The following is a 24,739-nucleotide window of genomic DNA, read 5'->3' on the forward strand; positions in this document are numbered from 1 at the left end:
TCCAATATATTTTCCAGACGTATAATTCCACTACCCTGCCCTTGTTCTCATTTGTCTTCCAATCATATTTAAACCATTGGTTTTCAAACAATCCAGCAAGTGCACCTGATTTCAGGCTATATGTAACTTTCACATCATCTAATTCTACCAGTATTGGTAAAATGTGTTAAGGTTACAGTGTTTTCCACGAAGTAACACTAAACAAATAATGCTCCAATAGTAATCAAAATCCCAAAAAAACCAAAAACAATAATGGATTGTCATGGATATGTGATGTGTCAATTATATACATATAATTGTACACCTTTTTACATGTAATCTTGCTTTGTTTATAGTCACTTTAGAATTAATTCTGCCTAAAGGGTGGTTAACTGTGCATTTAAGGTATAAGGGTAATTATGGAAGAAAAGGAGCGAAATGGATTGAAAGAAGCAAATTCGGAGTCAGAGAAGAAATCCGATCGATCGGCCTATTGTCCGATCGATCAGAACACTTTGAAGCTAAGAAGACCAGAGAGAAAATCCGATCGATCGGGTTTGGTGTCCGATCGATCGACCAGTCCCAGTTGCGATATTGAAGATCTCTCCATGCCCGAAATTACCCAAAAATCCAGTGGGTCCATCTCAAAACGACACAGACTTGTTAGAAAAACGACTTTAAGGTCTTTGAGAGTATATAAAGCATAGATCTTTAGGGTTTTAGGAACTTTTGGACTTTGAAAGCAAAATCAAGGGTTTTGGAGACTCTCCTACAACAGCCATTGAAGCTTGAGCAAGGGGATCCAGGGGTTTCTCTTTATTTCTTCCTTGTTCTTGTATTTAATGCCTGCCATTTTGGATTTTGATTTGTATTCCTTACTTATGAGGAACTAATCCTCTAACTAGGGGTCCTAATGGAACCCCTCTTTGAAGATTGAATGAGATTGGTTTATTATTCTTGAATCTCTCTTTGTACTGTTGATTCTTTGTGGATGTGCTTATTGCTTTCAAATGCTTGGTCACCATTTGGATGATTTTGAGCCTAGGTTGAGACCGAAAGGATATGCCTAGAGTTGCAAGAGTCCATAGAGAACATAGGTTGCATGAACCATAGGAATATAAGTTTATTACATATGCAATCGATATATGATTTCTATTGTTCTTAACGGGTTTTCAATATATGAATCCGAGTGTTAGGAATAACAGGGATTTATATTGGAAACACTTTCAGTGTATCTAGGAATAGAACATTGAATAGGTTGGGAAATCGATTGTCAACAATTAAATTGGGAACTGGGAATTAATGAATCAATGGAGTTCAATTGGATAAGAGGTGGTGATATTAGGTACCCTAGTGTTTACTTCTCTTGAGAACTTAATTTCTTGTTTGTTGTTTGGTTACTTACTCAAATTGTCATTTACTTAGTGATCTGTTAATTACTTATTTAGCATTAGATAAAACACAACCAACAATTCGCATTACCATCTTAGTGTGATAATTACTTGGATTGACATTGAATTGAAATTGCCAATATATCTTCGTGGGAACGATACTCTATTCACTCTTTATTACTTGTGCGACTTGTCTGCTTGCGAATAATTCACATTAAGTTTTTAGCGCCGTTGCCGGGGATTGAGGCAATTTTATTTTTGTGTCAATTTAGGTTATTTTTGTGCTAATTTGGTTTTAAATTTTCTGCAGAAATTCTTTCTCTTGTATGAGCTTAGGAAGATGTGCTCTCAGCTCGAATGTGATTTGTTTGGATCGGGAGATTGAGAGGACGTTTCGTATGCTTAGATGGGAGCAACATAATAACCCGGTTGAAGGCATGGGAGACAATTTGGAGGGAAGAAATGGTGTGGGGGCCATTGGTGGAAATGGTTTGAATGAGAGAAATGATAATGGTGGAGGTGCTCATAATGGAAATGGTGGAAATGGAGCCAATGAGGTAGATGGACCACCAAGGCAATTTGAACCTCGTTCTTTGGAGGAATGCGCTTGACCGACTTGGGATACCACTCCTTCTAGTATCCGGTATCCACCTATTAACTCCACTCAATTTGAGATCAAGCCGGCTATTATCACCATGATCTCCAACTCCGTTGTGTTCGATGGCTTTCCTCACGAAGAGCCAAATGTGCACATTGCTTCATTCTTGCACATTTGCGCTACTTTTGATATTCGTGGTGTTTCACGTGATGCAATTCTATTGAGGTTATTTCCATTCTCTTTGAGAGATAAAGCTAAAGCATGGTTGATGTCACTCCCTCCCAATTCCATCACTACATGGGAAGAGCTTTCAGAGTAATTTCTATCTAAATTCTTCCCTCCGGCAAAAGCGATATAAATCCGGAATGATATCATGACTTTCTCCCAATTTGATCTTGAATCTTTCCATGAAGCTTGGGAGAGGTTCAAAGTTATCTTGAGGAGTTTTCCTAATCATGGACTTGCGGAGTGGATTGTTTATCAAGGCCTTTATTCCGGATTGAGTATATCGACAAGGCAAATGTTAGATGTAGCCGCGGGTGGTTCTTTTATGACTAAATCTCAAGAGGAGGCCCGAACTTTGCTTGAGAAGGTTGCCAAGACAAATACTTCTTGGCCTACGGAGAGGTTACCACAAAGGCAAGGCAATCCAAGAGATGTCGACGTGATGACCGTCTTGGCCGCTATGGCTAAAAAGATTGATGCTTTAACGAAGAATTCTCCTCAAGGAGTGCATGTGATTCAAGGAATGCCTATAGTGTCTTGTGATTATTGTGGTGGTAGCCATCAAACAGGAGAATGCTTGATTACTAATGCATCTTCTTCTCAAAGTGAGCAAGCTAATGCTATTGGAGGTGGGCATTACAATCGGCCAAGAAATGATCCATATTCCAATTTCTACAATCCGGGGTTTAGGAATCAGCCCAACTTTTCTTGGAGCAACAATCAAAATGTGCAAAACCCTCCTCCTCAACAAATTCAACCCCACGAGAAAAAAAGGGACATTGATGAAATGTTTGCCAAGATGGCCGGAAGCATGGAGGCGTTAGCCAATAACACAAATAACTTCATCAACAAGACCGATTCCGCATTACAAACTCAAGCATCATTGATTCAAAATCAAGGGGCTTCCATTAGAAATCTTGAGATACAAGTGGGGCAACTAGCTAATGCTTTATCATCTAGAGAAAACAGGGGACTCCCTAATCAAACGGAGGTGAATCCGAAAGGGAAAGATCATTGCTATGCCATTACTCTACGAAATGGGAATCTAGTGCAAACTGCTGTTGATCTAGATGCTGAAAAGTGAAAAACTGAAAAATGCAGAATTGCATGAAAATGCAGCTGAGAAGTCACAAAGCCCAGCTCCGATCGATCGGACATCCTCCCCGATCGATCGGACCCCAATTCTAGCTGAAGTTGAAATAGAGACAAAGCCAAAATCCAATCGATCGGCCCAATTTCCGATCGATCGGACAACTGCAGATCAAGCTGAAAACTTTGAAAAGTTGAATCAGAGCAGGAAAGAGCAACCCTAGTATGCAATTGAGTTGGATTGGCCTGATAATTCACTGCCAACACCTCTAATTAAGGCATATGTACCTCCAATTCCTTTTCCACAAAGGTTGAAAAACACCAAGAAGGAGTCTCAATTCTCAAAATTCGTAGAGGTGTTCAAGAAGTTGTAGATAAACATACCTTTTATAGAGGCTTTGGAGCAAATGCCTAGCTATGCAAAGTTTATGAAGGAAATTCTTTCTAAGAAGCGGAGGATGAAGGACTATGAAAGTGTCCAATTGACGGAGGAGTGTAGTGCCATAGTGCAACAAAAGCTTCCAACTAAAAAGAAAGATCTTGGAAGTTTCACCATTCCTTGCACCATTGATAGTACGGTGATTGAAAGGGCGCTATGTGATTTGGCAGCGAGTATTAATTTAATGCCACTATCAATAGCCAAGCTCATTGGTTTGCATGAAATCAGCCCCACTACAATGTCTCTTGTTATGGCGGATCGATCTATTAAATATCCCCGTGGTATCATTGAGGATGTTCTTGTCAAGGTGGACAAATTGGTTTTTCCAGTGGATTTTTTGATTCTTGATATGGAGGAAGATTCTAGTACCCTAATTATTTTGGGGAGACCTTTCTTGCGTAAGGGGGGAACTCTCATTGATGTGGAAAAAGGCACTTTGGTGTTGAGAATGCGGATGAACAAGTCACATTCAAAGTGTTTGAAACCACCAAATACCCGGAAGACGGAGAATCTTGTTTTCGCTTAGACATGGTGGATCATATCTTGACTCACACTTATGCCATAACTTCGTGCCAAGACCCTCTTGAGACTTGCTCGGTGAACGAGGATGCTCTAGAGTGTGGTGATGATGATGTGGTAGAGTTCATGCATTGCTTAGAATCTATGAAAGAGTCTAAACCAAGAAGGTTCCAGAAATTTGAACCTCTTGGTGTCTTGCCTTGCCTTCTAGACCACAACCAAGTATTGTGGAAGCTCCTACACTTACATTGAAACCTATTCCGTCCCATCTTCGGTATGCTTACTTGGGTAATTCTAATATCCTATCTTCGAATTTGAATCCAGAGGAAGAGGACAAGCTCTTAAGAGTGTTGAGAGAGCACAAAATGGCTTTGGGGTCGACAATAGCGGATATTCGGGGAATTAGCCCCACTATGTGCATGCATCGTATCTTAATGGAGGAGGACTACAAGTCTTCGGTAGAACATCAACGCCGACTAAATCCCAATATGAAAGATGTGGTGAAAGCTGAAATTTTAAAACTATTTGATGCGGGAATTATTTACCTTATTTCGGATAGTTCTTGGGTAAGTCCGGTGCAAGTTGCCCCCAAAAAGAGTGGAATCACGGTGATGAAAAATGAGAAGAATGAATTGATTCCCACCCGGACTACTACTGGTTGGAGAGTTTGCATTGACTATAGAAAGCTCAACAATGCCACTAGGAAGGATCACTTTCCCTTGCCTTTTATTGATCAAATGCTAGAGAGGCCTGCGGGACACTCTTGTTATTGCTTCTTGGATGGTTATTCGGGGTAAAATCAAATCCCCATTGCTTTGGAAGACCAAGAAAAGACTACCTTCACTTATCCTTTTGGCACTTTTGCCTATAAAAGGATTGTACGATGAGTATTTTCAGCGATATGGTGGAGCACACAATTGAGTATGACCTTCTGTCGCAACCGGGGTCACGACGCGGACCGGCGTTTGAGGATGAAAAATGTTTAGAGTCGCCACCAATTGATTTAAGGTGCAATTGGACACCGAAAAGACCTGCGAACCAGAGAAAAGGGTACGGGGATCGATTGAGTGTGGGGAAGGTGTTAGGCACCCCACAACTCCCGTTTGAAAACGGTTACTCGGATTAATCTAATGGCTATCTTATGGAAACTTGCTCTTTGCAAGGTGTAATTGTTAAAGTTTGAATTATTACTTTCAACACACTTATCAACTTATGATAGTGTTTGAAAAAAAGCTTGGAATATTACTATCAATTTATGATGGTTTTTATTTGGAAATAGGTTTGAAATAACACTATCAACTTATGATAGTTTTGGGAAAAGATTTGTAAGAATACTATCAACTTATGATAGCATTAAAAGAAATTGTAATATTACTAAAACTTATGATAGTTTTTATTTGGGGACACACTACCAACTTTTGGTAGATTTAATTTAAAACACCAACTTATGGTGTTAATGATAAAATATCCTACCAACTTTTGGTAGGTTTAATTTTAGATACCAACTTATGGTTTATTTAATAAAATGCCCTACCAACTTTTAGTAGGTTTAATTTTAAATACCAACTTATGGCATAAATGATAAAACGACCTACCAACTTTTGGTAGGTTTAATTTTAAATACCAACTTATGGTATAAATGATTATTTGGAAAAGTGTCATCTATCAATTTAACCTATTATTGCCAACTTATGGCAAATTCATAAATGAAATCAAATAAGGTTCGTAATTCAAATAAAGGAAATCAACTTATGATTTCTTTAATTGAAATGACCTATATTCAATTTTAAGCCTATATATTCATAATCCACACTTGTACAAATAATCCAAATAATAAATGTCGAAATTATACAAATCGACATGAATAAGATAAATTACACAATATGGGGGGCCAAATATACACAAATTGTAATAAACCAAACAAAATCTTGAAATTGCTCAAGCCTCCATCAACTCGTCCAAATAATATCCAAGCCCGAGCCTCGTCCAACAAAACAAACATAAAGAGAGGGAAAAATAGAATACTCAAATGTAAATCAAGATTTAAATCGAATCAAGACCACATTATGAGATTCACACGTATCCAAACCAAGAAAATCAAATCCAAATATGGTCTCTCCCGCTTTTTCCAACAAGAAATAGAAGAAAAAAAAAATGCAAAGAGAAAGGGCTCAACATATTAGTATCGAAAACACTCCCAAGCATCACATATGTCCAAGGTGAATGCAAGAAACACCATGTCTATTCTTAGTCAACATCCGAGGATGCTAAAAATGAATCAAACATTGAAATCAAGTGTAAATAGAGCAATACTTGAGTGAAAGATATGAGGGGTATGAAGCTTCTACCAAAAAATCCAAAGAATCGGTTTTCCCCTTCTCTCCTTCTCTCCTTCTCTTCTTCTCTTCTTCCTCTCCCCTCTCTTCCTCTCTTCCTCTCTTCTTTTTTTGTTTTTCTTCACCAAAAGCCAAAGCCTCTCCTTTTTTCTTCCTCTCTCTCACGCCTCCTCTCTTCCTCTCTTCTTTTTTTTTTCTTTTTCTTCTCCTTTCTCTTTTTCTTCTTTCTCTTTCTTTCTCTTCTCTTTTTCTTCTCCTTTCTCTTTTTACTTTCGGCTACTTTTTCTTATATATATATTTTTATTTTTATATGATATATATATATATATTATTATTATTTTTTGTATTTTTTTTTTGGCCGGACGAAAACCGGGTACTACAGCTGCCCCCCTTTGGATGTCTTTTATGAAATAAAAGGCAAACAAAGGCGTAGTCAACCGAGTTTCGTACGGGACTGAAATGCGCGGGATCATTGTGGCCATTCCCGGCTTGGCCAAAAGTTTGTGCAAGAAAATAAAGGGGCACGGGATCACAAGGCCATTCCCGGCTTGGCCAAATGTTTGTGTAGGAAAATAAAGGGGCACGGGATCACAAGGCCATTCCCGGCTTGGCCAATGTTTGTGCAGGAAAATAAAGGGGCACGGGATCACAAGACCATTCCCGACTTGGCCAATGTTTGTGCAGAAAAATAAAGGGCACGGGATCACAAGGCCATTCCCGGCTTGGCCAATGTTTGTGCAGGAAAATAAAGGGGCACGGGATCACAAGGCCATTCCCGGCTTGGCCAATGTTTGTGCAGGAAAATAAAGGGCACGGGATCACAAGGCCATTCCCGGCTTAGCCAATGTTTTTTTTTTTTTTTAATCTTTGACTTTTTTTTTTTTTTTTTTTTTGGGTGAAAAGGTGCTCGGGATCACTGTAGCCATTCCCGGCTTGGCTGAAAATTTTTGATTTTTGATTTTTTTTTATTGTGAAAAAGGTGCTCGGGATCATTGTAGCCATTCCCGACTTGGCTGGAAAAGATTTTTTTTTATTTGATTTTTTTTTTTTTTTTGATTTTTGATTTGATTTTTTTTTTTTTGATTTTTTTGAGAAAAAGGTGCTCGGGATCATTGTAGCCATTCCCGACTTGGCTGGAAAAGATTTTTTTGATTTTTTGATTTTTTTTTTTATTGAGAAAAAGGTGCTCGGGATCACTGTAGCCATTCCCGGCTTGGCTGAAAATTTTTTATTTATGCAGTGATGATGCATGCACTGACCTATTTTGCTCAATTATGAATGTCTCATGAATGAATGGATGTATGTTTTCTCATGGTTTTGCCATCCTCCAACAAGCTTACAATTACGAATTGCTAAACCAAATTTGTTTCTCTGTCAGGGTTGACTTTCTGACTCACTGAGCTTTCAATGTATCTTCTCTAATCTGATTAGTGAAGGCCTTTTTCCGTTCTGGATCCCAGCTCTTGAGCTATCTCTTTTCCTTTTCCAATGTGCATTCCCATAATCAATTCATTTTCCCTGAAATTTGCATGTTCGTACGCATCTGAATTCAAAGCTACCCATTTATCTGAATTTCCTTATTCAATTTTTTTTTTTTTTTTTTTTTTTTTGCACGGCTTAGGAATGTGAGCTTCTTTTTCCTGCTAACACCTGCTTCAGCTTCAGGCTTTTCACTCAGATCCTTTCCAGCTTAGGATGCCAAAATCCATCAACTTCCTATCAAAAGTATTGTCCTGATGCACTCATTATATTTCCTGTCAAAACTTTGTCAGTGATAAATTCAAAAGTACAGCCATGCTTGTCAATTATTGAAAGCAAATGATAATAATTTGTTTTTGGAGTATGAGATGAGAATTGAATTGGGATATGGAAAAAGATGCCACAAGTGACAAAACCGAAGAAATGAATTTCCTCACAATTTTTATTGAAAAGGATAGGTGGTAATAAAATATTTTAGAATGAAATATGTACAAGAAAGCAGAGAAATCAAAGGCAGAAAGGACAAACCGAGCTTCTTCAAGATGAAATATGTGATAATTCAAAGATTGTACCAAAATTGCCCCAATTTTGGTGTGCACCCAATTAACAATAATCAAATCTGACTTGTATGAGCCTATCTCTGAACCTTCCATTTCTGCCAACAAACTTCTTCTTCTATGTAACAGACTAACACCTTAGCAAGGTAAAATATCTGATGGTATCAAGAGCACCCCAAAATCTGCCCCAGTTTTGGGTGTATGTCCAATTAACTGATCTCCAACCCTTTAATTACAAAATTAATTTTGCACTCCCACCTATGTCAATGTGAGACAAGTTAACAGCCAACTCAGGCAATACTCATCAATTCAACAGATTCGTGATCCAACCATCTTGCAGCCCAAACTAAAATGCCCATAAAGGTTTTTTTTTCACTTTAGCAGAATTCTCTTTTTCTTCTTCTTCTTTTTTTTTTTTTTTTTTTTTTTTTTTGCCCCTAATTTTTGCCTAGAGTACCCTTGCGGGTTTTCACTCTAGCGGGTTTTTTTTTATATATTCCTAATTTTGCCTAGAGTACCCTTTCGGGTTTTCACTCTGGCGGGAATTTTTTTTTTTTTTTTTTTTTTTTGCTACCAATAAAACTTAACAACTTCATTGAAATTATCCCGAATGTGCATTTTGAGGGGTTCAACTTCAACTAGTGCATTCTCAACCTCTTGAACAATTTTTCCAGGTTAATCATGTAATCTTCCTCTTGCTTGGAATTAGCAATCATGTCATCCACATACACTTCAATGGAGGATAAACTCTTTAGTGACAATCTGTGGACCACTATGTTCTTATCAAGTTCTGCATACCCTGATATGATCATGCAAAAACATCTTGGTTCACGCAACCACTTTATCAATCTCTTTCTATCCTTTTCTTCCAGTGCTGCATCAATTCAAACTTCTTCTTTCTGATCTTCAACTTCCGAATTAACAACCTTAGCCATTTGAATTACCTTTTCTTTTTGGTTAAACTTGTCTCAACATTTCTGACTATATCTCAGATTTATCCTCAATGTTCAAGTCAAATTCGACATTGTTAATGGGTGCCCCAAAATCTGGTTCCTTCAGTTCATCTTTTCATTATCATCAATTTCAATCCTGCCAAAATGGAATTTGCAAGATTTGGAATTTGCAAGTAATGGACAAATAAAGGCAAATAAATGTGGAATGATGAATGTAACAAAGGCATCAAAAACACGGGAATTGGGCAAATAAATGTGGGAATGATAAGTGTAACAGGGCATCAAAAACATGAGGATTGGAAATATTGAACATGCAAAAGCTGTACTAGAGAAATTTATCAAAGTAAAGTAAAGACATGCTCATTATTAAAACCCAATCAATGGTCGTGAGCTGGATCCCAGATCGTAGTGCACATGGATATTACTCTTGAAGGTTGCTGACAGAATCTGACAATTCCAAATTGGTCCAGTTACTGAGCTTAAAACCTGAAGGCCATGGCAAGGCTTAACAGCAAAGTTTTGATCATTCCCCATAATAGCAACATGGAATCCCTCAAACTACTCACATAACTCCCCAAAATTTCTAGTGTTTGGACTTCCTTATCATGTCCATGACTGCGACCAACATGTGCTCCAGCCTTTGCTGTCCATCTTCTAGTGTTTGTAGCCCCATCTCTAGCCGGGCTATCGCTGCATGCATGCGATCTGATTGTGGAGATGCTGCAATTGCTGATGAGGAATCACCAGGTGGTGATGCTGAGTGACTTTCTTGGGTCTGCTTCTTTCTAGTAGCAGTTGTTTTCAAATGGCTGATGCTCTGACGCCATGTCCTTCTTTCTAGCAAGGTGACTTGATATCCCAAAGATGCTCGAGGCTGAGGAGGTCGAATGCCTTTGAACAAAAGCAACCTTGTGATAAGCCGTGGGAAAAATAACTTCCCCGCCTTTATTGGCTTCTTCTCGACAAAATCCTTGGCTTTGAAGATCGTGGCCAGATAGATCTTCCCAATATCAAACCACTGCCCTTTATACATAGAGTATAAGACTGACAAGAATTTTCCTCGTCGTTCTTGCTCATGGCCAATAGGGCACAGATTTTTCCTGACAGCATCATCCAGCAACCACATCTTCGAAGGTAAATAAGCACGGCGTGTAGCGTTGCTGAGCCTATTCCTTTTTCCTCCACACATATCATCAACAATTTTCTGCTTTGACGCACAGATTGGTTGTTGAGATCCAATGGGCTTATCATCTACTGGTGGATATCCCAAGCAGCGACACAGATCTGCTGTCGTGAATTGAACTTTCACACCAGCTAGAATGACCTGATAAACCAATTGATTCCTAGTCCGCTCACTTCGTGGTAGCTCGATGAGAGTGTGATAGAAGGAGCGAACGATCTGAGGATACACCAGTAAGTCATTTTCTGGATCTGGATCTACTAAAAACAGCAAGGAATGCTCCCTCAAGCAGCGTATCGCCCATTTGTTGATTGCTTCTCGCTGTACCGTTTCATCAATTCTACACTCCGGAATAATTTCAGCTTCGTTGAACAACGCAAGCCTGGATTGCAATCTTGAGGCGATGGTGCGTGAGCGTCTCGGCATAGCTCTTGATCTTTGTGAGAGAAACACACTTTTACCACAACTAATGGAGATGAAAATGGAGACGGAGATGAAGATGGCTCAGAGAGAAAACACGCTTTTGCCAGAAATGATTGAGATGGAGATGAAGACGAAGATGGCTCTGCATATGCGAAGACATTCGCGGTGCCTGTCACATCAGTACTTACTTTACTGTCACCTTCCACTGTTATTTTCCCCGCTTGAGGACAACTCTTTTCTTCCTTCTTTTGTTTTCAACTAGATAATAATAAAAACAAAACTGTCACACTCAACTGTTCATTTCCCGCTTGAGGACAAACTTTTTTCTTTCTTTTTTTTTTTTTTTTCAACTTAAATAAAACAGAATAATAATAAAAAAAAACTTTCACACTCCCCAAGAAATTATGAATATTTGCACAGTGAGGCAGGGGACATAACAGACGATCAGGATTTAATCCCAGCAGGACCTTCTAAGCTGTCTGATAAGAGATTCCAACGGTGGTGGAGAACATGGCTCTAATGGTGATGGTGGTAGTGAAGGATGACGGTGACGGTGATGATGAACATAGATCACAAGTCTCCGGAAGCTTTCTCTTGTTGTTGATGCATCTCTCTTGGTTTCCGTCTCTGGTCATGTAACCTTTCAAGCGCTTCACATCTGACAACTTCACTGGCTTTACAATAAAATCCTTTGCTTCTTCTCCCAAGCATCTGTTGATCGAGTCACTACGTTCTCAGATGACATGATTACCACTGGAATCTCTCTCAAGGCAGACGATCCCTTGATTTTCTTCAGCAACTTGTATCTTGTCATTCCAGGAATACAGTAGTCGGTGATAATCAAATCCATCTTCAAACTATCAAACCCAACAGAATAATTATTCTCCTCGTGTAATCCCAGAATTGAAGTACTCTTATTCCACTATCCACCGCAGTCACTTTACAGGAAGTAATCTTGAGCAACCTTTCAATGACCGTTCTATCAACAAGGTTTTCATCGATAGCCAAAACATGAACCTCCTTAGAATCAGACAAAGAATGATCCATTCCAACTCGATCAACAAGAAAATTAAGAGTCAATTTCCTCAAAAACTGCCCCAGTATTTTTTTTGCTGTTCATTTTTCATTGTTTTAGCAATTCACAACTGTAATCTTGTGTAATAAGGATGGCGATGATATGAGTGAATTTTTTCTTTTTTTTTGGTTTTTTTTTTCTTTTTCATGCATGACTATGAACTTATTTAGTTTGACAAAATGCAATGACTGTGCCTACGTGAATGCATGAGAGAAGAAACCGATAATGGAAATTACAATTAAAAATGTGTAAAACAAAACATCAACGACAAATGAATAAATCACACAAAAATAGAATATGCCATTACACGGGGTAACCTAAACTTCTGGAGGTTTCGGACATGGATCTAGGGCTTTATAAAGTGCTTGGGTAAGTTTATCTAACTATTCCACGAGGTCCCAGATCATGTTGCTTTTAAAATCCCAACTATTGGGACAAAAGCTCCTCCCTTAACTTTTAAGAGAAGTCGATCCGGTGAGGATATCTTCCACTACCCATGCGGAGACGGAATCTCACGAGAATAGTGGTCAACCCTCTCTAATACTAAAGGTCAGCTGGTAGGCTACAGTGAGTGTAAATGTATGAGATGACAAATACTTTACCACAACAAAATAAATCAACATCTCTGACATATAAAGGAAACAAACAATTAATCATACAAGAAGAAGTAACCGTAGCCAATCAATTTAATCATATGGGCTTGACCCTCTTAGGTTTAAAAAACCTGGTGTCCCCAGCAGAGTCGCCAGTTGTCGCAACCGGGGTCACGACGCGGACCGGCGTTTGAGGATGAAAAATGTTTAGAGTCGCCACCAATTGATTTAAGGTGCAATTGGACACCGAAAAGACCTGCGAACCAGAGAAAAGGGTACGGGGATCGATTGAGTGTGGGGAAGGTGTTAGGCACCCCACAACTCCCGTTTGAAAACGGTTACCCGGATTAATCTAATGGCTATCTTATGGAAACTTGCTCTTTGCAAGGTGTAATTGTTAAAGTTTGAATTATTACTTTCAACACACTTATCAACTTATGATAGTGTTTGAAAAAAAGCTTGGAATATTACTATCAATTTATGATGGTTTTTATTTGGAAATAGGTTTGAAATAACACTATCAACTTATGATAGTTTTGGGAAAAGATTTGTAAGAATACTATCAACTTATGATAGCATTAAAAGAAATTGTAATATTACTAAAACTTATGATAGTTTTTATTTGGGGACACACTACCAACTTTTGGTAGATTTAATTTAAAACACCAACTTATGGTGTTAATGATAAAATATCCTACCAACTTTTGGTAGGTTTAATTTTAGATACCAACTTATGGTTTATTTAATAAAATGCCCTACCAACTTTTAGTAGGTTTAATTTTAAATACCAACTTATGGCATAAATGATAAAATGACCTACCAACTTTTGGTAGGTTTAATTTTAAATACCAACTTATGGTATAAATGATTATTTGGAAAATTGTCATCTATCAATTTAACCTATTATTGCCAACTTATGGCAAATTCATAAATGAAATCAAATAAGGTTCGTAATTCAAATAAAGGAAATCAACTTATGATTTCTTTAATTGAAATGACCTATATTCAATTTTAAGCCTATATATTCATAATCCACACTTGTACAAATAATCCAAATAATAAATGTCGAAATTATACAAATCGACATGAATAAGATAAATTACACAATATGGGGGGCCAAATATACACAAATTGTAATAAACCAAACAAAATCTTGAAATTGCTCAAGCCTCCATCAACTCGTCCAAATAATATCCAAGCCCGAGCCTCGTCCAACAAAACAAACATAAAGAGAGGGAAAAATAGAATACTCAAATGTAAATCAAGATTTAAATCGAATCAAGACCACATTATGAGATTCACACGTATCCAAACCAAGAAAATCAAATCCAAATATGGTCTCTCCCGCTTTTTCCAACAAGAAATAGAAGAAAAAAAAAATGCAAAGAGAAAGGGCTCAACATATTAGTATCGAAAACACTCCCAAGCATCACATATGTCCAAGGTGAATGCAAGAAACACCATGTCTATTCTTAGTCAACATCCGAGGATGCTAAAAATGAATCAAACATTGAAATCAAGTGTAAATAGAGCAATACTTGAGTGAAAGATATGAGGGGTATGAAGCTTCTACCAAAAAATCCAAAGAATCGGTTTTCCCCTTCTCTCCTTCTCTCCTTCTCTTCTTCTCTTCTTCCTCTCCCCTCTCTTCCTCTCTTCCTCTCTTCTTTTTTTGTTTTTCTTCACCAAAAGCCAAAGCCTCTCCTTTTTTCTTCCTCTCTCTCACGCCTCCTCTCTTCCTCTCTTCTTTTTTTTTTCTTTTTCTTCTCCTTTCTCTTTTTCTTCTTTCTCTTTCTTTCTTTTCTCTTTTTCTTCTCCTTTCTCTTTTTACTTTCGGCTACTTTTTATTATATATATATTTTTATTTTTATATGATATATATATATATTATTATTATTTTTTGTATTTTTTTTTTTGGCCGGACGAAAACCGGGTACTACACCTTCCATTCCACTGTGAAATTTGCAAGTCTTAATTGTATCAAGTTGATTACTTTGGCGGAAAGAACTCATCATTTCAATCATCCCCTGCTCCTTTAAGATGTCAAATAACTGGCTCAATGGCATCATAATCTCTGACACCCATATCTTGATAACACGAGACTCGCCAACATAATTCACACCTTCATTTCCATGGTTTGGCAGTGGATTGTTGTTAACATTTGGCTTGTCCACAGCATCCAAGTTGAGCCATTTTGCTTCAATCATCCCCTGAATTAAGCTCTTGAAAGTCAAACATGCTTCAGTTGAATGTTCGGGTGCGCCCCCATGGTAAAGACATGTAGAATTTGGATCATACCAGGGAGGATATGGAGGCTGGTGAACTCTTCCTGGTATTGGTACTACCGCCTCTTGGGCTTGTAGCTTAGTGAAACACTCCGCATATGTCATAGGTATAGGGTCAAAACGTTCCACCGGCCTTCTGGGTCTTGGATTTTGGAAATTTGGACGAGGGTTTTGGTAGGTATTTGGGTTCTGAAAGTTTGGGTAAGTGTTTGGGTTTTGCGGGTACTGATTGGGTAGCGGTGCATTGAATCGGGGTGGGTAAGGATTTTGGATGTGGTTTTGGTTATAGTAGACTCCTGGGTTTGACATCCTTGGGGCATTGCTTCTAGGGCGATAGTCTGAAGTAGGTGCACCATAAACAACAGGATTTGAATCAAAATTCACAGAATGCACTTCAGTCTTCTTGCCTTTACTTCCTTTAGCTGGGTCTGGTTTGTCAAGGATGAGATAACGCAGAGTACCTCTCTTCATACACCGTTCAACTCGTTCTCCTGCTTGTATCATATCAGCTAGATTATTATGGCCACCACCCGCCAAATTGGACGTATAAGGCTGTTGGAGGGCGTCAATAAAAGCATTCAACAGGTCCTTCTCTGTCAGTGGCAGAATTATCTGAGCTGCCAAATCCCTCCATCGATGAGCAAACTCCCTGAAGCTTTCCCCACTCTTCATTACTGTGTTCTGCAGATCATAGATGGTAGGAATCTTCTCTTCATTATGCTTATATTGCTTCATGAACATTTCAGCTAAATCCTCCCATGAAGCTACTAATGAAGGACTAAGGGTATTGAACCACCTTTGAGCTGCCCCAGTCAAACTATCTTGAAAATAATGCACCAATACTTTCTCATCATTTGCATATGGCTGCATACGTCGACAATACATCGTTAAATGATCCAATGGAACTCCAGTGCCATCAAACAAACTGAATTTTGGTAATACAAAATCATGTGGAATATTCAAATTCTTCACCAAGCACAAATTGGCTGGGTTCAGCATCCCTGAAGCATTGAAACCCTCCATGGCTCTTAATCTCTTTTCCAACTTCTTGATGGCATCCATTGAGCTACTTTCTTCATACTGAACTCCCTCAGTCACTACTCCGCCAGTGACAGTTCCTGCAATATCAGCACCGACTGGGAAGGGATTGTCATGCACATGAGGATCAACTTGATGAATGTACGTTGGGTTCTGAGTCGTTGCCTGTTGAGAAACATACTGATGTTGATGCAAACTAGCCAAAGGCTGATTACGAACAGGAGTAAACCCGGGTGGGTAAGTTGATATTTCCTGGTGTAGATGATTCTCAGGAATCTCCAATGTTTCAGAATTTTCAGCTACTCCCTTTCCTTTCATTAGCAACGCCATGTTCTTCATCAATAAGGCCATCTGCTCTTTTAGTTCAGCTATATCCTGATTCTGACTATGCTCACCCATTTCCTGCTCCATATTCTCAATAATTCTTGATTGTAGGCGAGTCTTATAGGGGTGTCGATGGTGTTGATTCTTGGACGCTATGATTATTTATGATTTTTCTGTGCATTATGAAAACAACGACATTAGTCCTCATTTATTTTATTTTAAGAACGTGCATGCATGTAGTTATTATTTGTGCAAATCCTAAGAAATCTTTGCAATCCAAAAAGATAATAATAGCAAAATATCATTCCATTCAAAATATTGTAGCTCAAATCGTTTACATCTTTTACTCATCATCAATCCCAATAACATCAGAATTAGCTGACTACGTTTGAAATATCTTCTCCCTAAGTACATACAAGTCTTTGTGTAGATCTGTCAAAAACAAGGAAACCCCAGCCAACTCTGGCGCCTTAAATGCCCGATTTACTTTCAAATCTTGTACCCGTCTTTCATAGCTGTAAGCCCATTCTGATAACTGCAATGCACGACTCATAATTAACTTGATCTTATCCTCTGTGCTTTGTTGCTTCTGTTGAAATTCATTCAATTCATCATGTAAGAAATCATTCTATTGATTCAATTCTTCTACTTCTGCCTCCTTTTGCTGAATGAAATCTTTGTCTTCCTCATATAGCTTCTGAAATTTTTGACTTTCTGAGAAGGCATACTCCATTTGTTCTTTCAGAGAGCTGATCTCCACCTTATTCCTCTTTAGCTAAGCAACTTTGCCAATCATTTCCTTATTAGCATTGTAGCTTAACTCCTCCAATGTCACAATTGTTCCCTTCATTTGAGTAATTTCCTTTCGTGCCTCTTGAAGTTCTCCTTTCATACTTCTCACTTGCTCCTTCATCTTGGTATGCTCTTCCTGAAAATTGCCCCTTTCCTTTTCCATTTGCAAATCTTCCTGCAGCTTCACTTTCTTGCTCTTGACAAACTCAGCTTTCATCCTTCTAAACTTTCCTTTATACTTTTTATATTTCTCAGTCATAGTTTGCAGTATTTTCCACATTATCTTCGCCTCTTTGTCAGGAAATCCAGGTGGTCCTCTAACCATTTCATCATCACTTGATGTATCTTCCATCTGTAAATCTCCTTCCATTTCTTGAATTTCTTCTTCCACTGTTACCCCTACACTTTTGTCTGGGACAAAATTTGGATACGAAACCCTTTCATCTTCGTCTTCACTTTCTACCTCAATGACCTCTTGCAACACAACTTCATTTTCTTGGGAACATTGTCCTTTTCCTTTCCTTCTCCCTTCATCGGACATACAATAATCTGTGTAAGATTTTCCTCTTTTTGCATGCCATGCCTTGTACTGAGCAGTCCCATAAATATTTCGCGGACCTTTTCTTACTCCTTGAAGAATACTCCATGCATCCACTATCTTCCGTACTAACGCCTTTTCTTTTTCATTTTCAAGGGAGAATTCAAATTCCTTCAAATGACAAGTGACTGGTCTACATGGATTCCCACCTATTTGTTGGAGAAACATGGCCGGTGCTTGACTACTAATTCCCCAAGGACCTATAAGTGGAACCCAATTGAAATCACCGCACCTGTAAATCAATCCGTCTGTTTTATGCCACAGAGCTCTCATCTATATCTTCTTTTCATCCAAACTAGATAGAAAACAACTCCATCTCTCCACTGAAGGCTTAAATGGTTGCAGTCTTGCCTTTTCAAAATCACCAATAGGATCCCTCAACTGACAATCATCCTTTTAGAACTGCACAAAAGGAGCCTCAACCGTCTGGTCATACCTTAGGTGACTAATAAGCCAGATCCCAAGCAACTGAGCGCACCCAATGAACCTCCCTTCCGTAGAAACACGACAGTGATTAAGGGACCGAAAAGTCTCGCATAATATGGCAGGCACCGGAGTTGCTTGATGTTTAACATGATTAACCATATTGATCACACCTCTATCAATGTTTCCCCCAGCGCATGGAAAAATCACAGTACCATATATGACAATTGCAAAAGCAAATCGCCCTTCTTCATTGTGAAAATTTTCTTTAGCAAAGTTCATCAGTATTTCTTCTGGGAAAGTCCACCTTGCCCCCTTTGTACTCCCCATTTCTTTAATCTTCTTCACTGGTAAACCCAAAAGCTTAGAGATAACTACTTCTGCAAAAGTCTTCGTTCTAGGGTTATATATTTTACTAGCGTGCGAGGTGTATCCCAGCAACTTGGCATACTCTTCCATCAATGGTGATAAATCTACTGACCCAAAAGTGAAGCAACGATATGCTAGATCCCAATGATGTATAGCCGCTTTTAGGAGAGTTACTGGCGTCTGGACTGTCAACAGATGATCAACCCGCCCAAAGACGCTCCTAAAAGCTTTCTTTGTGTTCACATCCTGCTTCTGCCAAAACTCAGATAAAGCTTCCGGTGCTGGAGTCTGGAATGAAACTTTCTTCACTAGTCTCAACGGCTGATCTTCTTTCAAACTGTCTCCCAACTCTCCTTGTAGCTTCTCTAACCTGTCTCTAATTTCTACTGGATCACCCAACTCCACCACGCTTGTTCCTATGGGCCTGATCATTCTGCCAATATTATCTGGTTAGATTGCAAAGATGTGCTCTATCGTGCATGCATGATCAAAAAAAGGAAAAACAATTATGGATAGTAACTGCACAGGTTAGGTCAGGATACAAGAAATACAAAAGCAAAACAATATATACAAGAAGGAATAAGTTATAAAAGAAAATGAGTATGGTTAAGGCATGTAACAAGAAATCTAACATAATATGGACTTGCGAAATAAATAGTTTAGGGATAAGGATGCCCCCTTGGTTCCTAATTTGGGTAATACCACCTAAAAATTTCTGAAGGTTTAGAACTATGGCTACGGTTTATCTATGGTACATATGGGTGGTTTAACTAACTAATCACGAGGTCTCTGGATCAGGTGGTTTTTGCTCCATTGGATCACAAAAGCCCATCCCTTAATGTTATAAGAGGACGTCAATCCAGGAAGATGTCTTCCTCCACCCATACAGGGAAGTGAATCCCATGAAAGTGGTAGGTCAACCTTCACTAATCACTAAGCAATCCGGGTATAGGGTATGTGTGTGCATTGATAAGTGAATGTGTGTACGGGGGCATACAAACCAATATCCCTAATATTTAAATCTCACGAGGCCCATATCTGATGAAGATATCTACAACATTGAACAAATTCTTCAAATTTAATATACAAATACAAATAGGAACTAACATAAAAACTATACGAGAAAAGCACAAGAATAATCATACAGGCTCAACCCCTTTGGTATAAAAACCAATGTCCCCAGCAGAGTCGCCAGTTGTCGCAACAGGGGTCACGACGCGGACCGGCGATGAAATGATGAAAAATGTTTAGAGTCGCCACCAATTGATATAAGTGCAATTGGACACTAAAAATGGTCTGCAAACCAAAAAATAGGTAAGGGGTCTATTGAGTATGGGGAAAGTGTTAGACACCCCACAACTCCCTAAAAGGTTACCTAGATTGATCTGTGTGCTTTTCTTGAAAATTTGTTTGTATGTCCCAATTTGTTTTAATGATCTTTTCATATGCCCAAAAAATCATGTATTATCAAATGGGGTGAAATCTTTCCATTAATGATAGACCAAGACTTTGTTTTTTTTGAAAATCTCATTTTTGATGGGTTTTATTGAAAATCGACTTGGAAAGATATTGGATGGAATTTGCAAAAAGGACATTGGGTTTTATACCAAAGGGAGGTCTCGATCACATAATCAAAGAACAATGAGTAAAACGGAAAGAACAATCTAAATTTGTTTGACGAATATAAATGATACTTTAATTTGAAAAGACAACATAATTAAACTTTATGCAGGAGTTGAATGTTATCAAGTCCTCCTCCTAAAGAACTTTAATTTAGGTATCTAACAAATTAAATTATCATGCTTTTTATGAATACAAGTGATACTTTAATTTAAAGAGATAACATAATTAAAGCCTAGTTAAGAGCTGAATTTTATCAAGTCCTCTTCCTAAAGAACTTTAATGTAGGTATCTAGTAAATTAATTTATCATTGTATTTACGAATACAAATAATACTTTAATTCAAAGAGATAACATAATTAAAGCTTAGGCAAGAGCTGAATTTTATCAAGTCCTCCTCCTAAAGAACTTTAATTTAGATATCTAGTAAATTAATTTATTATTTGCTTTTCGTTTAGATGAAGATATTAAAGTCTAGGCAAGAGCTGAATTTTATCAAGTCCTCCTCCTATTGACTTTAATTTAGGTATCTTCTTATTTTGGTTATATGAAAATTTGACAAACACGCGGTTGATGAATTGATGGATTTGCGAAAAAGACCCATGCATACAATTCTAATATACATTCTAAACATGCATTCTAAACTAACAACCCCTAAACATGCATACTAATAACGTTAACATGAATAAAACTAAACTACACTACTCTACACTATTTTCATTATTTTTCCACTATCCTATTACATATTTACATTTACAAGGATATACATGTCAAATACAAATAAGACAAAAATATATACAAATAATAAAATATAAAGGTAAAAATACAAATATAAATATGGCCCATGGAGCCAATTAATTGCTCAAACCCGGTCCAATCTTCAAATGAACTCTCCGAACCCAAACGAAGTCAAGTCCGGCCCAAGTGGGATCAAGCCCGGTCCAAGCCCGACATCAAATACAAGGAAGGAATGATCAAAATTAGATGCTCCAATGTAATCAAGATCCAAGTTAAATCAAAACTACATTATGAGATTCACATATAAAAAATTTATGTCACCTATAAACCTATCTTCAAATCAAATCTGGACCAAACAAAATGAAATCCACATTTTTTAACCGGACACAGCTACTGGATAGTTCCTCTTTCACGAAATCAGTTCATCATTCATCAACATTTCGGTATAATTTCATCAAGACTAAATATCAAAGCTAGATATCACAACCAGATGTGAAAAAAAACCAGATCTCCACACAGTGAGCAAACAAGGATATCAAAGCCAAATATTAACATAAAGAGCAAACAGATCTCCAAGCCAAGAACATAAAAACCAGATATGCTTCAGATAAATAGAACCGGAAAGATGGACCCAAAGAGATACAAAGGTAGCACCAAAGAAATGGAACCAGAGAAATAGAAATAAAGAATGATATAAATGTGTGTAGATTATTACCCTTGTAGAGAAATAGAACTAAAGAGAACGAAACCCTTTTCTTCTTCGGTCTTTCGGAGCACCTTGACTTTTCTTTGTTCTCCTCTGGTTCTACTCTCTCTTTTCTTCTCCTTTTCTCCACTAATCGCCGGTGGCTTCCCTTGGCTGCTTTCTTCTCTATTTCCAATCACCCAAAAACCCTTGTTTTCTTTCTTTCTTTTTATTCGACTATTTCTCTTTTTGCTACTAGTGTCGGCGACCCACTTTCCCCACAAGTTTTTCTTTTTTTTTTTCCCTTTCCCTTCTCTCCGGCGGCTCTCCTCTCTTTTTTTTTTGTTTTGTATTGTATGTCGGCTGCTTTTTTCTCTCCATTGTTTGTGTCTTCCTTTATACTATATCGATGTAAAACCCTATTTTTTCCTTTTATTAAAACGCCCCTCAAACCCTATTCCTCATCTCTTTTTAAAAACTCTAAGAGACTAATTTTTTATCTTTTTTATTCTTTATGTCATACCCTAAAAAGTGTTACCTTTTTCCCTTTTAAGATTTTATTTATTAATTATTTAATTCTCCTATATTTTAGATATTTTCTAGGGTTTTGTTGTATGGGGTTTGGGTTTGAATTTTTATGGGTTTACGGGTTTAAAAATGAACTTTTGAATTATTATTATTATTATTATATTTTTAAATTTTTTCTATTTTTTCTATTTTCTTTTTTCTTTTTTCTTTTTTTTTTTGGGCCAGACAAAAACCGGGTACTACAGCGTGTTAGTGTGAATCAGTTGATTTCGCATAATTCATTGACTTTCAAGATCAGGTGAGATCATCTTATTCATTCTGTTTGGGTTGATCAAAATTATTTATGCGGCATGGATTTGATTTCAAAAGAGCAAGTGAGGCTGCAGTAGTTCAGAGTAAAGTGAGTCGATTGAGTTTGCTTGTTTATTTTTGTAGGAATTGAATCGCGTAGTTTTCTCGGTAGCCATAGATATTTTGTTTTTTGTTGTCCAACAAGCAGTGACTAGGTTTATTGCCCCTTGTTGATGCTTTCGTAGTGTTTTATTTTAAACTTTTAAGCTGCTAATCATAAATAAAATGCACTATTTTCTGTCTTCATACTTTTATAGGGTTTATGGGAGAAAAAAGAAATTGTGATTGAAATTGATATCTATCCCCTATGTTTTGCTGGGAAACTAGAGGATCCTATTAGTAAAGTCATTTGTGTTTCTACAAGAAATGCCGCCTTTAAGAAAGTTTTGTGCTGGGCTTAGTTGTGGAGTTGTTTTTAAAAAAAATGATTGATGGGCTTCACAAGGCAGCAATGTCATTGCGACTGGGTTAAGGTGTATTTAGCTTTACCTATCTGTTATATCTTGGTTTTTGTTTTTGACTTGTCCTCTTGGAAGATTTATTTACCTCTCTGTTCTGTTTGATGCAATCTGATGGGAAATTATGGATAATGTTTACATGTTGCCGTCAAGAAGCTAATAAGCTGAGTACTTCAACAACTTGTCTGCTTTGATTTTGGTGCTGCTTTATAGGTTCTTTCCTAAAAATTGAGCTTAAACCTTTTAAATAAGCTGTGAGGTGTTTGGTGAAGCTGTTAACTATTGTTAGCGGTTAGGTTGTGTAAAATATATTTATTTGTATTATTATTAATTTATAAGTATAATTTATTGGCTAAAAATTATAATTACTTTAATTTAATATTTAAATTGTAATATAATATGAATTATATAAATATATTAATGAATAAATACAATTTAATATATATAATTATAAATGGATAAATTTAAATTATTATAAGAATTAATAATTCATTTATTAATTTAATACAATATTTATTAAAAATTAAATACAATAATCATAGTACATTTTTGTAGTTTAGGAAGGATTTAATTTAATTTACGAAAAATCTAAATGTCCCTGCAATTTTATATCCCAGCATTGTCCCAGTCTATGTGGCAAGCTGATTGGGACTGCTGAGTTGGATTATTTTAAAAATTAAAATGTTATTCATCGTAAAACGCATTAGGTTATTACTACCTTTTACTACACAACCGTCGGCATATTTAATTAGACTTCCGTCTTTGAGCTACTGACCTTGAGCTCTGCTATTCACCCCGTGCCGCACCTCGCTCCGCTTAGTGACTCCACTATCACACCAACCTCCCTCTTTTTCCTGACCAAGAACCGATGCATATCCCAAACTGCTCCTATTCGACCCAAAAGACGCAAATATATGGATTCTGGTTTGGATCAGGGCTGATTTGGAACCTCCTACTGGGGTGATGGGGTTTGTAAATGAAAGCAAGGCCTTGAACCAAGGAAAGATAGATTGCCAACATAGGGGCTTATGTAACCGTGAGTCCCAAACCAACCTTCCGCTCTAGTGTTGGAGTTGTCATAGAGAACTCGAGTCCAGTTACAAGGTAATGTGTTTTGGTCCCCAGGAAGTAGAGGATTTGAAGAATCTACACTTATTACTTTACCAAGTTGAAGGGAAAGGCTCCAAAAAGATCTAGTTTAACTTGGATTGGCTTAGTTTTTAAGATCCCCCAATTTTGATTGGGGTTTGATGGAACATCTTCTTGAGTCACTGTCATTTTGATACTGTCTATTGTATTATAAACTAAAATGAAGGTTTAATTGCCTTTATTAAGTACAGGTAGTTATTTGAACTCCTTGGCTTACATTGATTGCCTTGTATTACATTGTTTTTAAGTATTCCAAGTCCTTATTTCGTTGTTTTTAAATGTTCGAGGTGTTATTACATTATTTTTAAAAACAATGTAATTATATCAACAATAACTTCATTTTTTTTGTATTTAACCTAAAAAAGAAAAATGAATTATACAATACAATTGATTAATTCTAGTTGTTTGTCAATCAATAATATACATGTTAAACCATCAACTTTCAAACATGGATACATTGTTTTTTAACATCCATGTTTTATTACATTGTTTTTAGGTTTCCAGATTTTTATTACATTGTTTTTCAATGTTACAGGTAGTTATTA

At 37.3% G+C, this 24,739-nt stretch overlaps 1 protein-coding gene and 1 non-coding gene across 2 annotated transcripts; both read right to left on the reverse strand.

The window, feature by feature from the left end:
• Positions 1 to 2,325: 2,325 nt before the first annotated feature.
• On the reverse strand, positions 2,326 to 2,430 carry LOC119990269. The gene has a single exon (XR_005465995.1). It is a non-coding gene; the product is annotated as a small nucleolar RNA R71 (small nucleolar RNA).
• A 14,274-nt stretch (positions 2,431 to 16,704) lies between these two features.
• Positions 16,705 to 22,076, reverse strand: LOC119988594. The gene is made up of 2 exons (XM_038833682.1): positions 21,739 to 22,076; positions 16,705 to 19,098 (listed from the first exon to the last, which is right to left on the reverse strand). Exon 2 carries the CDS (start codon positions 18,144 to 18,146, stop codon positions 17,259 to 17,261), a length of 888 nt encoding a protein of 295 aa, XP_038689610.1. The 5' UTR covers positions 18,147 to 19,098; positions 21,739 to 22,076; the 3' UTR covers positions 16,705 to 17,258.
• Between the last annotated feature and the right edge of the window lie 2,663 nt (positions 22,077 to 24,739).

The sequence above is a fragment of the Tripterygium wilfordii genome, chromosome 21 (assembly GCF_013401445.1).
Source record: "Tripterygium wilfordii isolate XIE 37 chromosome 21, ASM1340144v1, whole genome shotgun sequence".
Classification (NCBI taxonomy): domain Eukaryota; kingdom Viridiplantae; phylum Streptophyta; class Magnoliopsida; order Celastrales; family Celastraceae; genus Tripterygium; species Tripterygium wilfordii.

Bases quoted from the DNA above. Each gene is read 5' to 3' on its own strand.
- LOC119988594 (XM_038833682.1), bottom strand. From the start codon at position 18,146: ATGAGAGCTCTGTGGCATAAAACAGACGGATTGATTTACAGGTGCGGT.